We start from the raw sequence: 14,471 nt of genomic DNA on the forward strand, positions 1-14,471 counted from the left end.
CTGATTTACAAGAATCTGGATTGAGGATATTTGTATGCAGCCTTCACAGCAACAGTAATCACCTATCCGAATCTTTAACTCAGCTGGGTATTAGCATTACATTAGTAGAATGGATAATCTGAACTCTGGAAGTGTTTGGAGCAATTTACCTTGCCATTCAGAGAAGTATGTAGCTTAGTTAAAGGACCTCTGGTCTCTTCGGGTAATTTACCTAAAATCTTTTTCCTGACCTGTTGGGAAAAAAACATAATATTGTTTTACACATAAATTTCAGGCTTATCTTCATGTCAGTACTTTATAACTGAACAGCTGTTGCAAATAGTTAGGAAAGAACATTAATACTGTGATTATTAAAATGAAACTGCCTTAAAGAGGAATAAAAGTGGTATCTACATACCTCACTTGTAATGGCAGTACAATCTTCTGATGCCATCATTAAATCGGTAGCAAGAAAGTTGAAAATAAGATTTGTGATGTCTGTACAAACTGTCTTCAGCATGTGTTTGGCAAGATTAGTTTGTGTCTCATCTGTAAGATATAATTTCTGTAAGTAAAAGCAGAGTAAGAAAGTAACTTATTATGTTGTCTAATCCACCCACATGACAGTTCAGATTTCCCTACAGCGGTGGCTCCCATGCGGTGGGCTAAGGACTACTGGTGGTTCACAGAAAGGTAGCTGGACATGTAGTGCAAGCTCTTCTTGTTTCCAGCTGCTTCTATAGGGGTCCAAAGTTCCTCAGTGCAAGCAAGAGCCTGGAGGCCTGAAAATGCAACTGGAATGGAGGAGTCAGAGCAGCTGATACTACTAGGGGATGCAGCTACATAAGGAGGAGAAGAAACTGGTGCCTAAGGACAGCTCCTGAACCACAAATAAGACTGGAGCTGCCAGCCACCGCAAGAGAGAGAAATATCCTGGAGAGCAGGAGAAAAGGGACTAAAGCAGCAGGGTTCCAGGAACTAGGCAAAGAGGCAGCACCTTCAGGGAACTAAACAGACAGTGTAGGAAGGAGGTGCACAGAAACACATGCAGGATGAAGAGGAACAGATTCTAGGGGTAAATGTAATGAAAGGCAAAAAGAGACCGTATGATTAATATATGTCAAAAAGGCAGACAACTTACTGCTTTAGAGACAGAAATATTTCATTTTTCCTCTAATGCTACTTTTCACATGTAAGCAAGAACTGTAGTTGCCACAGTGATGCTATGCAAGTGTGAATGGCAGGGGAGACCCTCTAAATTAAGATGTTGTCCATAATGTGAAGAAATTTGAGAAGCCTTGACTATAGTATATTGCCCAGTGATTTGTCCATCCATGTTTTAAGTGATTCAAGTGATGAGGGTTCTACTACTTCAGTTAGGAGACTATTCCACAATCAAACAAATGTCATCAGGATACTTTTCCTCATATTCAGCATAATTTCCCTGTTCTTAGTTTCATCCTAAACTTCCCACAGATACATTTTACACCCTTACTGTACCACTGTAATTCCTCTCCCTCCTTGGAATTTACATCATTTAAATAAAACTAGCTTTAGCTAAAACAGATTCTACTCAATGACAGCATAGTTTGCATCCTTAATATTTTGTCGCTCTTTTCTTAATATATTCAAATGTCATCACCTTTCTAGTACTGAGGTGTTCATGTTTTTTTTTTAAGGAAATATTTGTTGTACCTGTAAAATGCTTTGTTCCCTTTTCAAATAATCGGATATTATTGTACAAGTTTGAAACCTCTTCCTGCAAATCCTTGATGGTCCGCCTCCTGCTAGCTCCAGATGAAGAAGAGGTTGAAGACACGAATACTGAACGTACCACTTCCTGGTAGCTCTTTGTTAGGGACCTCAGAACAGGGAGGAAAAAAAAAAAAAGGATGATCTTAAAATTATTAAAAAAAAGTAGGGTTTATCCAAATACATTCACTATTAATGACAAGGTTGTTACACTCCTGTTCCAGATGTACATTCCAGAATGCGATAAAAGTGTATCTAAAAATAATAGTGCATAAGTGATGATAGATTATTAAAATGTACACATATCATGTATTTCTGGTACTTTTGGCAGCACAATTTGTTATGATATAGTTAAGTCCTTGTCAATGTTTTCAATTTCACAGGCCTGTAAAACTTGTCCCTAAATCCAAACAAGATGGAGGGAAAAGCGTATAAGATGTCCAGTGAGGATGCTATTTATATACTGTTCCAAATGGTCACTGAACTGATGTCAGATCAGACAGTTAAGATGCACTTAAAATGGTGTGGGTTTTTCTAAGGTCACTCTCACAGTACAGAATATGCTGGCTGGCAGATGACCTAATACAAACTACCAGCCATACAGAAGCAGCATTTCCTAGAATGTCGTATCAACACAGATTTCTGATATGCCAGGAGGTTTGCAATATTAGACTGAGCCACATCAAGTAGCAAGAACTACAATTCTGACTTCTCTCTCAATCTCAGAAAAAAAAGTACTATTCTTCTAGTCAAAGCAAGCAGGAGGAGATTCATTTAGAATGAAGCATTAAACACCCAATTTTACCATGATGAATTAGTGCACTTACCGTATTAAATGTTCGGCAAGTTCTGTAATAAGCTCTTCAGGGCAGTCCTCTATATGGCTCCTTAAAACATCTTGAATCTCTTCCCGTGACATGAAAGGAATCTCCAGATGCTTATTCCTACCTGTAATGACCACGAGCAACATTTGAATGGCAGAACATTGAGATGATTTTAGTTAAAGCTACCCATGTGGCACAGGACATTGCAATGTCAGGTAGCTCTAACCCGTAACATGAAATGGATTAGCAGTGAATGTTAAGCCACCGATGCAGTTACAGCTCTCTCACAAATAAAAAGTCTGATATTTCTGTTCAGATGACTTGAAAACTTCTACTGTATATGTCACAAATTATTCACAAAAGGCAAAAATGTCAGTTTTAGATTTTTCTCACATTTGTTACTTGGTGCCGAGATTTTATTTTTTTTTAGAATAGCATTCAAAAGCAAGACATAAAAAGACAGAGCACCCTTTATGCCAGGTTATCACCTACATTTCAAAACACATTGAATGAGTACAAGCAGCATTAGGGAGGGAATGGGTTTATAGCAATACAATCACATGGATTGTATTTAAGCTTATGCTTAAACATGTTTTGGTGGTTTTGTATTTTTCTTTTTTTTTTTTTTTTTTTTTAACTTAGCATGACATTTATTGTGGACACTGCAGAAGAAATGAGTTTTCAGGGGATTAAAAGGAGTGCAAGATAATGACATGGAGAAGCAGAGTAGGAAAGGGATTATGCTGCACCTTACACATGAAAAGAGAGATGCAGACCTGCTTGAAGAAGAAACAGATAAATGAGGCATCAAGAATGGCAACACTGACAGAATAGTGGGGTAGAGGTGATGAAACAATAAAAGACACGGTTGAATGAACAGGAAGAGGTGGAGCTATTTATTTAAGAACTTGGAAGTGAGGAAATGGTTAAATTTGAATTTATATTGTTAGTCAAGCTAGTTGAGCATCAGAAAAAGAGCTCAGTAGATAAAGTTTTGCCAAACAGCACTCACCAAATGCTATTAAACTCAGCACATGACAACTTATTAATATTTGCAATGATTGATTTTACACTAAACTATGGAGGCTTATACCTAAAAAAACCCCACCTTGCTAATATTTCACCTAGTAGATGAGCAGTCTGAAGAATTATCGCACTATGGCAGGAGTAGCCAAACTTACTGGCCCTCCGAGCCGCATACGACAATCTTCAGAGATTCGAGAGCCGGAGCACACCTGCCAGGAGTTGGGGCTCAGGGCTTCCGCCCCACTCCTGCTCAAGCCCCGAGCCCTGGCAGGTGCGGCCTGCAGGGCTGAAGCCCCAAGACGCTCCTTCCCTGCTGGACAGAAGTTCCTAAATCACCACCCCACTGTAAGGCAGTGGTCCCGAGCTTCTCCCGCTGCCCCCTCTCCCCCAGTCTGGTAGGTGGAGGGGGTGGGGGTGCGCGCACGGAGGTGGCTTGCGAGCCACACTTTAATGGTAAAAGAGCCACAGTTTGGCCACCTCTGCACTATGGCCTGGTCTACATTTAAAAATGATCTAGCTATGTCACTCAGGGCTATGAAAATTTCACACCCTGAGGTCCGTATTTAGGTCGATCTAACCCCCTGTGTAGATGCAGCTAAGTTGAGGGAAAAATTCTTCCATTAACCTATTGTCTCTTGGAGAGGTGGATTAACCATATTGATAGAACAGGGAAGTGGTGGCCAGCACATCCCTCGGCCCGTGCTGCTTCCTGCAGCCCCCATTGGCCTGGAGCGGCAAACTGCGGCCAATGGGAGCCACGATTGCCCAAACCTGCGGACGCGGCAGGTAAACAAACCTGCCCAGCCTGCCAGGGTGCTTGCCAGGTAAGCACCCTGGCGGGCCACGGGCCAAAGGTTGCCGATCCCTTTGATAGAAAAACCCCTTTTGCTGATGAAGAGATGTCTACAGCATGGTGCTGTAGCGGCTCAGATACAGAAGCATTCTAGCAGCTATAGTATAAACATATCCTATATGAACTACTCAAATCTATTGAAAGAGCTTTTAGTTACTGTTAGGGATTCAAGAGACTTATATAACCAGAATTAGCAGGCTTAACCATAAAACTTCTGAGAGACTGTTCTTCTTTTATAACATTCTTTCATTCAATTATAACAGTCACCTTTAAAAAGCTAGAATTTACCAACATTTATAGCACAGCAAGTTTCCTCCTTCATTTAGAAAAGAACAGAAGTGTTGTAACTGTGCTCATTTTTCAATAGCAACCACTACAGGTCACTGAATCAAAGTTAAAACTTTTGGCTGGAGGTTTTCCTTTTCAAGGGAAAAAAGATCAGTTATTTCTAGTCATCACTAGGATTTCCTCATTTAAGCTAGTTAAACCTTGGAACTAGATAAGAAGTGCTGGGTTTATCATACATTATTCAGCAGATATTTAAAGACTAAGTATGATCTGCATCTTGAAATCAAGGTTATTTTCTATATTTTCTGAATTTAGTAAAAATTCTGCTCTAATTCCCTTTACTTTGACTTCTTTAAGAATTGCTTACAATGCTCAGTATGAATGCATATCACAATACCACAATTTATATTGAGATACATTTTCATTTATACAATTTAACCTAATCAGCAAACTAGTATCTTTTGATATTTTATCTGGGTAGATAGCTATAATGGGGAGAAACACAAAGGCTTACAAAAGCAGAAGATAAAGTAGATACTGGCTAAAACAAAATTACAAACTTGTGCTACTTGCTTGTGATTCCTCATCACTCTCCGCATCCTTTCTTCCTTTCTTCTTGGTTTTCTTAATCCTGAACTCTCTGGCATTTCCACCACCACTTCCTCTCACACTTCCACTGCCCTCTGGTGGCAAATTATGTGTTTAGTACATAGAGAAGCATTATCCCTTAATGTGATGTTTTTCATAGTTATGGTAACAAATGAGGCTGAACTATCTGTTAAAGATACCAGTGAAATAATCTTATCAACCTATCATGAATGGAACCTACATTACATATTGCAGACTAGTGACAGTTTGATATTTAAATAAAGAACATGAAAACAAAGAAACATACTGATTCACAACTTTTATTAGTTGTCACTTCATTACTAAAATAAACTGAACTTTATAAAAATGTGACTACTCCTTATATCAAATTATATATATCATGTAAACAACGTTAGTAAAATAACAGTTCCCGACAGACAACAAAACCAGATACCGTTGCTCAAAACACAAGGAAAGTAACCTGATGGCTGAAAATAAGATTTTTTATTAATGCAGGTCAGCGCTGATGAACAATTGAACTACTGAACAAAATTTTTGCAGTTGTATTTAACATGTCATTAACATGAATACTCTACATTACAGGACAGAATCCTGCACTATAAGCATTTACCCAATTGCTGATAGCATCTCAATTTTCAGTATGTTCCTTTTCCACCGTGTAAGTTCTTCTGCCATTGTTTCTGCTTCTTTCATTTGCAAAATTTTACACTCTGTAATAACTGCATTCCATACAAGAAATAACTTTGAAGTTTTAGGCCTTTTTTTACATTCTCAAGTGGCTAAACAATGGATTAATTCTACTACTGCTTAAGAAAAACATACAAAGGCAGTATTCAAATGCTTGTACCGTACAATTTGCTGGCTATGTATTTAATATGAATTCCCAAGCCCTGCTGCTCAGTCATTTCCTGGGACCATAATAGCGATAGCTGTGATACTTAAGTTGTAGGTTTAGGAACAACTTATATTTGGGTAAGCCCTGGCATCCTGTAACTTCTTAGGAAAAAAAAACAGGCTTTTTGTAGGTTTATTTGAACTGTGACTGAATTAAATTGAGCAGGAATTGGTTGTTTAATTAACAGTACAATAAGCAGAAATGATAAAAAGCTATTTTAAAAGAAGCTCTTTAATGATTTGCATCCTATCTTTCACATTGTGGGTCAGCACACAAAACAAGTTGCTTATATTGTTGACACGTGCAACCAAGATCTGATCTGTGGAGAGCACAAACAAGACAGCATACAGGCTGTAATTTACAGACAGAGTGAATGAGTTGTAAATCCAATGAAAGCCTGGTTAGAGGAACTATAACACTGCAGATTTTTCAGGCCACCCCCCCCCCCTTTTTTTTTTTATTTTTTTAAAGAATGGACCTATGAAAAAACCACCATTACTGTTATTTTATTGTCTGTTTTCAATTTTGATGCAAAGACACACCGTGGATATATTTTAGACTTTCACACATATAAAACTGTCCACCATTAAGAGTATCTAAACTGGTGATAAGTGGTATCTGTCATTATTTCCAGTGTATGTAATAATGGTATCTGGAACCTGTGGTGATGTGGGTCATCTTGATGCATGCTACATAATGGCCAAAAAGAAAACACCACATCACTAAAGCAGATTTGCCAGGGTGCAAGATATATTACGTATGTATGCATATGACTATATTTACACACACACACACACACACACACACACACACACACACACACAGTTTATGCTTATGAAGAGTAAGACACCAGCAAGGCTGGAAGTCATTCTATTTATGACAGTTCTATTAAAGTTCAAACTCCTCTTTAACAACTATGCCCTAGAAAAATCTGCTGTCTCTTGTGGTGAGAATAAGTTTGGTTTCCATGCCAACTCAGTCCTGGTCTCTTCAGAGTAGAAACTAATGTTCTATTTAAAGATATGGTTATACTGTATATCCAATTAAGCTAGATATATCAGTGTTTTGATTCTGTAGCATGTAATAGGACACAACACTGAGGGACTGAAACAAATTTCTGAATCACCCTGTTAACGTCTTTAAGACGAATTGCATTATGTTTAGCCTGATTAAAATTCTTCAGTGATTACTGAAAACTGTAAAGGTTCAGAAGGATTTTATATATATTTACATTCTGGAACAAACTGAGAACTATTGTAAGAAATGTTATTGCTAAATGGAGCTATGCATACTTGGACCCAGTATGAATTTGGCTCAGAACATATTAAAAAAAAACAACCTTGTGAACCTTCAAATAATTATAATCTGGCAGCATAATAGAGAGGAGGTTACCAAGTTGTGCTTGGAGAGGACTCTGACTTTAAAACTCACTCCAACTTCATCTGAAAGGATTTGGATTTGATGAGTTTTGGAGTACCCTGCAAAGCCCATCAATTTCCCCTGCCATTTGGAAAGTAGGACGAAAGAGGAGGATAGTGAGTGGGAGTAGGGATTTTTCATTGCTTGCTTTTTGCCTAACTATTGTCAGCTAGGGGGTTAGGTGAAACCGGTGGGAGTACTTTTATAAATAAGTATGGCCAAGGGCAGACAGGTCCTCTTTTATATAAATAAAAATAATTCCGAGTACCTTACCTGTTGCTTTCTTTCTTCTTTCATCCTTTCTGTCTTTTTTGTTAGCAGATGAATTTTCTAAAATAGAAGCCTCTTTCAGGTCCTCTTCAGTGACTAAATTAACAGGGTTATTTTTCATTTCCTGGAATGAAGATAATTAATTTAATATCAAAATATAAATGCAGAATGTGACTAATAAAGCACCATTCATGCAGTATAGACATTTTAAAACATATTGTCCTAAACACAGAATGTGTTCTACATACAGCACAGGAAAAAGATACTTATTTTCCTCCTCCAAACCCAACAAACCTATCCTGCAAGCTTAATGTGACAAAGGTAGTCAATGAATAACAGAACTGTAAAATAAATCCAGTAAAAAATTACATTAATTTTACAGTAATGTATTCAATCAGGAAACTTAAAGACAGTGCGTGTCTCAAATATTTTAATAAATCCTGAAGTCTAAACAGTGTTTAAGTATGTCACCAGCAATTATTTAAATAGATTGGGTAGAATTACAACACTGAATTTTGTAACTCAATTCTATTACCAACATTATCTTCCAAAACATAATTCTCCAAAGAATCTGGTGTTCACGGGGTCCCAGTCACCAGAGGTTTGTGTGTGCATTTTACTGAATTTAAGTTAATAGTGTACATGAGTATCTTAGATAAACAATGCCTCAAATATGAGTTTAGGCTGTTCCTGAGCTTTTTATATGTGCCTAACAGGCGAGGCCGATTCCTCATCACATCTTCACACCATGTTAAAAAACACATGACATTTCTCGTTAAAAAAATAATGCATTAATTAAATTTGAGACTGAACTCCTTGAGGGAGAACTGTATGTCTCCTGCTGTTTCACCCGCATTCTGCCGTATATTTCATGTTATAGCAGTCTCAGATGACGACCCAACACATGTTTGTTTTAAGAACACTTTCGCTTGAAATTTGACAAAATGCAAAGAAGATACTAATGTGAAATTTCTAAAGATAGCTACAGTACTCGACCCAAGATTTAAGAATCTGGTGGCATCTGCACTGCTTTGGATCGTTATTGAGCAGAACCTGTCACCAGCATGGACGCATGTCCCCTGGAATGGTGGTTGAAGCATCAAGGGACATATGAATCTTTAGCGCATCTGTCATGTAAATATTTTGCGATGCTGGCTACAACAGTGCCATGCAAACGCCTGTTCTCACTTTCAGGTGACACTGTAAACAAGAAGAGCGCAGCATTATCTTCTGCAAATGTAAACAAACTTGTCTGAGTGATTGGCTGAACAAGAAGTAGGCCTGATTTTTAAAAGCAGTTTTTTTGTACATAATTCTACATTTGTAAGTTCAACTTTCATGATAAAGAGATTGCACTACAGTACTTGAATTAGGTGAATTGAAAAAATAATATTTCTTTTGTTTTTTTACAGTGCACATATTTGTAATCAAAAATAAATATAAAGTGAGAACTGTACACTTTGTATTCTGTGTTGTAATTGAAATCAATATATGTGAAAATGTAGAAAACATCCAAAAATATTTAAATGGTATTCTATTATTTAATTGCACGATTAATCGCACGATTAATTTTTGTAATTGCTCGACAGCCCTACTTAAAATTATCTCTTTACATTGCATGAGATACTTAGAAATCTCCCAGACAAATCATTCAATAAGGCATCCTTGATCAACACCTTTTGACTTCCCTGATCTTACCTAGATTCCTAGTTCTGCTAGGAATCATAATAATAATCTGATATGTTAAGTGTGCATGGAAGTGTATCTCAACTTTGTTGTAGTAAAAACAAGTCAGTTACTGACCCTGAAACATTTTGAAAATATAAACATAGTTTTCAGGTTCTTCTTGTATTTCCTCAACTTATTAATAAGGACACACTTGAATTTCTAAACCTAGGAAGTGGTCATTTTTCTTTATTTATAAATCACAAATTTCAACAATAACTAAAATAAGGCCTGATCCCACACATACCAGTTTTATGCCAGTGATTTCAATGAAGTTCTCATTTACTTTGGATGTAGGTGATATCAGAATAAGACTGAGGCTGTAAAACATGCTGAGATGTACAGTGCAGCTGTGCAACTTTGATGTCCATGGATTGATCTGATAGAATCTTTAAATCAGGTCGAGTAACAGATCTTTCCACTCACCCTTACAAAACGTTCAATAATGAATGATAAATATAAAATTATCTAGTGCTTTATGAACATTATGTGGTCAAGATCAGAAAACTGACTATGTAAAAATGGCACCTTCAGTTGCTGAGATTTCCTCCAGCATGTATTCTTAATCATATCCCCTTAATTTACCACTTAGGACTTCAGGGAGAGCTGCACAAATGCATCCAACAGAACGTGGTCCTAAAATAAATTTTCCTCGCGTCATTACTTCAGATCTCAAAATTAGCCAGATGTTTTACTGACAACATCAACAGAACTTAATTAAATTCTTTATACTGGTGATGATATGTTAGATAGAAAGAACACACTCAGATCTGAAGCTTGAGAGATAGCATTGGAGAAAACATTTTTACTTTAAACATTCAAAGATTTGCTTTGAAAGACAATGACACACACATGGAATCAGATGACGCCATTTTTACATGAGTAAGTTTTCAGACCTAAATCACAAGAAATATAAAGGATAAAAAATTGCAGACTATTAAATTCAAATATGGTTAAAAACAGAAACACATATACACACATCCAGATATACATGACAACATACCTTTTCGGCTTTGTGGTGCATCAACTCCCTGAACAGATCAGTACAACTGTTTATAAATTTCTCACTGACTACAATAGTATCACTGAAGATTATAGTTGACAAATGTTTGTTGAAAGATCTCATCACTTGCTGAAGCAAAATTCCAGAATCTTCTATGGATAATGAACTGGGCAGAAGAGTCTAAGATTAAAAAACAAAATCATTTATATATACTGCACATTATAAAGAAAAGGCCACTTTTACATGTATTAAGAGGACCTACAATATATGGTAACTGTTTAAAATATACTGTGCTACATCTGAGCTAGATGTGTCCTTATATTTTAAATGGATCTTTAATCATGAAAGATCCCAAAATGGTTTAGGAACACTAATTAATTCCATCCAGCAATGATATACAGCTGCCTCTGTACTGGAAGACGGCAACTTAAAAGTGCATCCCAATAGATGAGGACAGAAAATAAGGCAGCATATTACTGTTAAAATTAGACCTTGTGTTCTAGCTAAATTCTAACATCCCCCTATTTTGGTGAAAAGTATAACAGACAGTCTGTTTTAAAATTCTCATCTCACAAACGGCACTTCCAGAAGTAAAATGTTCCCTAACACAATACTGGAGCAATGATTCTGTACAAAGAATGAGTTTGCCTTAGAAGTCAATCAACAAAGCCTGACTGAGCTTCAGGCAAGTTTAAGGTGGTGAAGCAGCAGTCGTTTGTTTCACTGGTTATTAGAGCTAAGTAAATTGAAAATTCTGCTTTAAAAGTAACATTATTGGATGACATCTAACAAAAAAGGGAAGAAATACATCCCACTGAAAAAAAGAGCATACCGCTATATCCACCCATGTTCCAGAGCTGATGGCTTCATCTACTGAAGCCTCCACCTGATCCACAATTTCCTGACCAACACAGGCTGCTTTCAGAAATAAGAGCTTTGTGGACTTGTATCTTTTCTTTATGTAGTTCACTGGGTCTGGGATGCCAAGTCTGGACAATGCATCAAATTCTGTAAAATTGTAAAAAGTTTGTTAAGTTTTAGCCATTCATTGGGCCTTCAAGAAATCAACATTTCCAAGAACAAATACACACACAGGGACGATACTAAAACACTTGGAGACAACGGTGCCTCATGAAAAAAAAACATTGTATTTAGAAACCATCCCAATGATTGCATGCCCATGAACCCCAGTAATACAATTTCAAACCTTACTTTTTACATGCAAGGAGAGGATCTGAGAAATTTAACCTAAACATAAGTAGCACACAGGCTAAGTCTACTCTGCCAGGGTGAAAAATACCCATGCTGCCACAACTCATTCAATTTAAAGGAATAAAAGCTGGTCAGTTTTCATTTTGCAGCTTCTTTTTCAAGCTGCAGCAGAGGCATTGGGGTGATCCTTCTGCAGACCTAGATGCATTGGTTAACACTTGATCCACATTTGGAAGGTCATATGGAGGTTTTTTTAATGTAAGCTTAGATTCTAAAAAAGTTATGGCACGCACATAGGAAAGCTTCCTGTTTATTCACCATAGGCCGGAGTGGGGAAACTACGGCCTGCGGGCCGGATCCAGCCTATCAGGGCTTTGGATCCAGCCCGCGAGACTGTCACCCCCATGGAGCCGCGGGGCTAAGGCATGCTCCTTGCCTGCCCTGGCCTCACGCCGCTCACCGAAGCGGCCAACACCATGTCCCTGCGGCTCCTGGAGAGGGGCTGGGGGCCGGAAGAGGGTTCCGTGCTCTGCCCTTGCCTGCAGGTATCTCCCCTGAAGCTCCCACTGTCTGCCGTTCCCTGTTCCCGGACAATGGGAACTGCGGGGGGCGGTGCCTGCAGGCAAGGGCAGCGCACAGATCCCTCTGCTCCCTCCTCCCCCCCCCCCCCCCCCCCCCCCCCAGGGGCCGCAGGGACGTGGTGCCAGCTGCTTCCAGGTGCGGCGTGGGGCCAGGGCACGCAGGGAGCTTGTCTTAGCCCCGCTGTGCGCCGCTGCCACCCCGGAGCTACTCAAGGTAAGTGGTGCCAGGCCGGAGCCCACACCCCGAACCCCTCCTGCACCCCAACCCCCTGCCCTGAGCCCCCTCCTGTACTCTGCACCCATCCCTGCATCCCAATCCCCTGCCCTGAGCCCCCTTGTACACCTAGCACTCACTCCCGCAACCCAACCACCTGCCCCAACCCTACATTCATGGCCCTGCATGCAATTTCCCCACCCAGATGTGGTCCTTGGGCCAAAAAGTTTGCCCACCCCTACATAGGCAATGCACTGAATGGATTTTTCGAACGCTGACACTTGCATGAAAAGAGAGTGTTTCTTTTTTTAAAAGTTCATTCACATTTTCAGTTTATCCCTTACCAGAATTCATAATCCTCTGTGAAATTATATGCATCTCCAGAGCAATCCATTGTGATGACATAGAGGATTAGGACTTCAGATAAGAAATAGGAACTAGGAAGATATTCAGATTCCAAGGACAGAAGGGACCATTGTGATAATCTAGTCTGACCTCCTGCACAACACCGTCCATAGAATTTTCCCAAAATAATTCCTAGAGCACATCTTTTAGAACTCCAAAGTCCTGCCAGCCCAAGTTTGGCACCCACCTGTACAATGAACGGGGAGAGCTAGGCACCTATGAAAGGCATCCTCAGAAGACAGGAAGCTGAGCAGGAAGCCACCTAAGCTAGCCAGTAGTGAAATTCAGAATGCATCCACCTCATTACAGCCAATAGACCAAGTTAGGGCACTCCCTTGGGAGCTGGGAAACATGAATTCAGTCTCTGCTCCAAATCAGGCAGAGATTCAAACTTGGGTCCCCCACATCCCAGGTGAGTGCTCTAACCATGGGAATACTGGGCATGTCTTTTGTGCAGCATCGGAACAAGTAGCCCTGCTGAGAGTGCCTACTAGAGAGGGCTCTGCAGATGAGGCGTTGAAAGTGAGGGGGGTTGGTAAGCTGGGGCTCTGAGCAGCTCATTAGCTATAGAGCAACATCAGTGCTTAGGTGTCTTTGCACATGCTGATGTAAACTTAGGCACCAAGTTAGGCCTCAGCTGAGCAGTCGTGCCTAAATGTTGGACATAGGCACCTGAAGAAGCAGCTAGGCACCTAATTACCTTTGTTGGTCTAGCTCCAAGTCCCCACCATCAGTCAGGCTTATGACATCTGCTCTTAAAGGGCCCAGTACACTATGCTACACATATGTTTTCAGCATGATACATATAAAGTAACAGAATAAGTGTTAAACTATCCTCTGATAAATAAAGATACCCTGTAAATGTATCCGTTGGCATTTAAAACATTCAAACTGTTCTCTCATCATTAAAGTAATATGCAGGACTTTAGCCCAGCTGTGCTTTCTATGTGGGCAAGTACAAACACAGCTTGCAAATTTAGGCACAGCAATTATGCAGTTATATACTGTATGCATGTATTTTGGAAGGCAGTAACAAGCCTTTACCAAAGAAATATCAACTACAGTAGTAGCACTTCAATTATTCTTATAAGCCTCAGTCTCACATACTGGATTCACTTGGCTCTTTTAGTTACCTAGATCAATTTCCAAAAAGACCTTTTATTCATAAAGAATAAAGATCAGTTACCTAGGTAACCATTTTGCTTGAAAAAGGAGTCCACCCAGTTGCTCTGTGTTCTGGCATAGATGTCTGGAACAAACACAGCCTTATCTTGTCTCCCACCAACCACCGTGCCTTTTAGTCGTCCAGTATTAACAAGTTCTTCTAACACAGCTGAAAGAATAAAATAAATAAAGTAACAATTTCAGTAAGATACATACATCATCAAAAATTTGGGAATTATTTTTCCTTCTTTT

The 14,471-nt window shown here is 39.1% G+C and overlaps 1 protein-coding gene across 1 annotated transcript in view; it reads right to left on the reverse strand.

The window, feature by feature from the left end:
- Positions 1-14,471, reverse strand: part of UFL1 (UFM1 specific ligase 1) — a 45,256-nt gene that overhangs the window by 7,826 nt on the left and 22,959 nt on the right. Inside the window, exons 8-16 of the mRNA XM_054021729.1 lie at positions 14,242-14,388; positions 11,476-11,651; positions 10,644-10,823; positions 7,919-8,039; positions 5,283-5,405; positions 2,559-2,679; positions 1,675-1,841; positions 398-528; positions 150-230 (exon numbers count right to left, since the gene is read on the reverse strand). Of these exons, the coding sequence (XP_053877704.1) occupies positions 150-230; positions 398-528; positions 1,675-1,841; positions 2,559-2,679; positions 5,283-5,405; positions 7,919-8,039; positions 10,644-10,823; positions 11,476-11,651; positions 14,242-14,388 (1,247 nt within the window). The remainder of the gene's footprint in view (positions 1-149; positions 231-397; positions 529-1,674; positions 1,842-2,558; positions 2,680-5,282; positions 5,406-7,918; positions 8,040-10,643; positions 10,824-11,475; positions 11,652-14,241; positions 14,389-14,471) is intronic.

Source organism: Malaclemys terrapin, chromosome 3 (assembly GCF_027887155.1).
Source record: "Malaclemys terrapin pileata isolate rMalTer1 chromosome 3, rMalTer1.hap1, whole genome shotgun sequence".
Taxonomy (NCBI): Eukaryota; Metazoa; Chordata; order Testudines; family Emydidae; genus Malaclemys; species Malaclemys terrapin.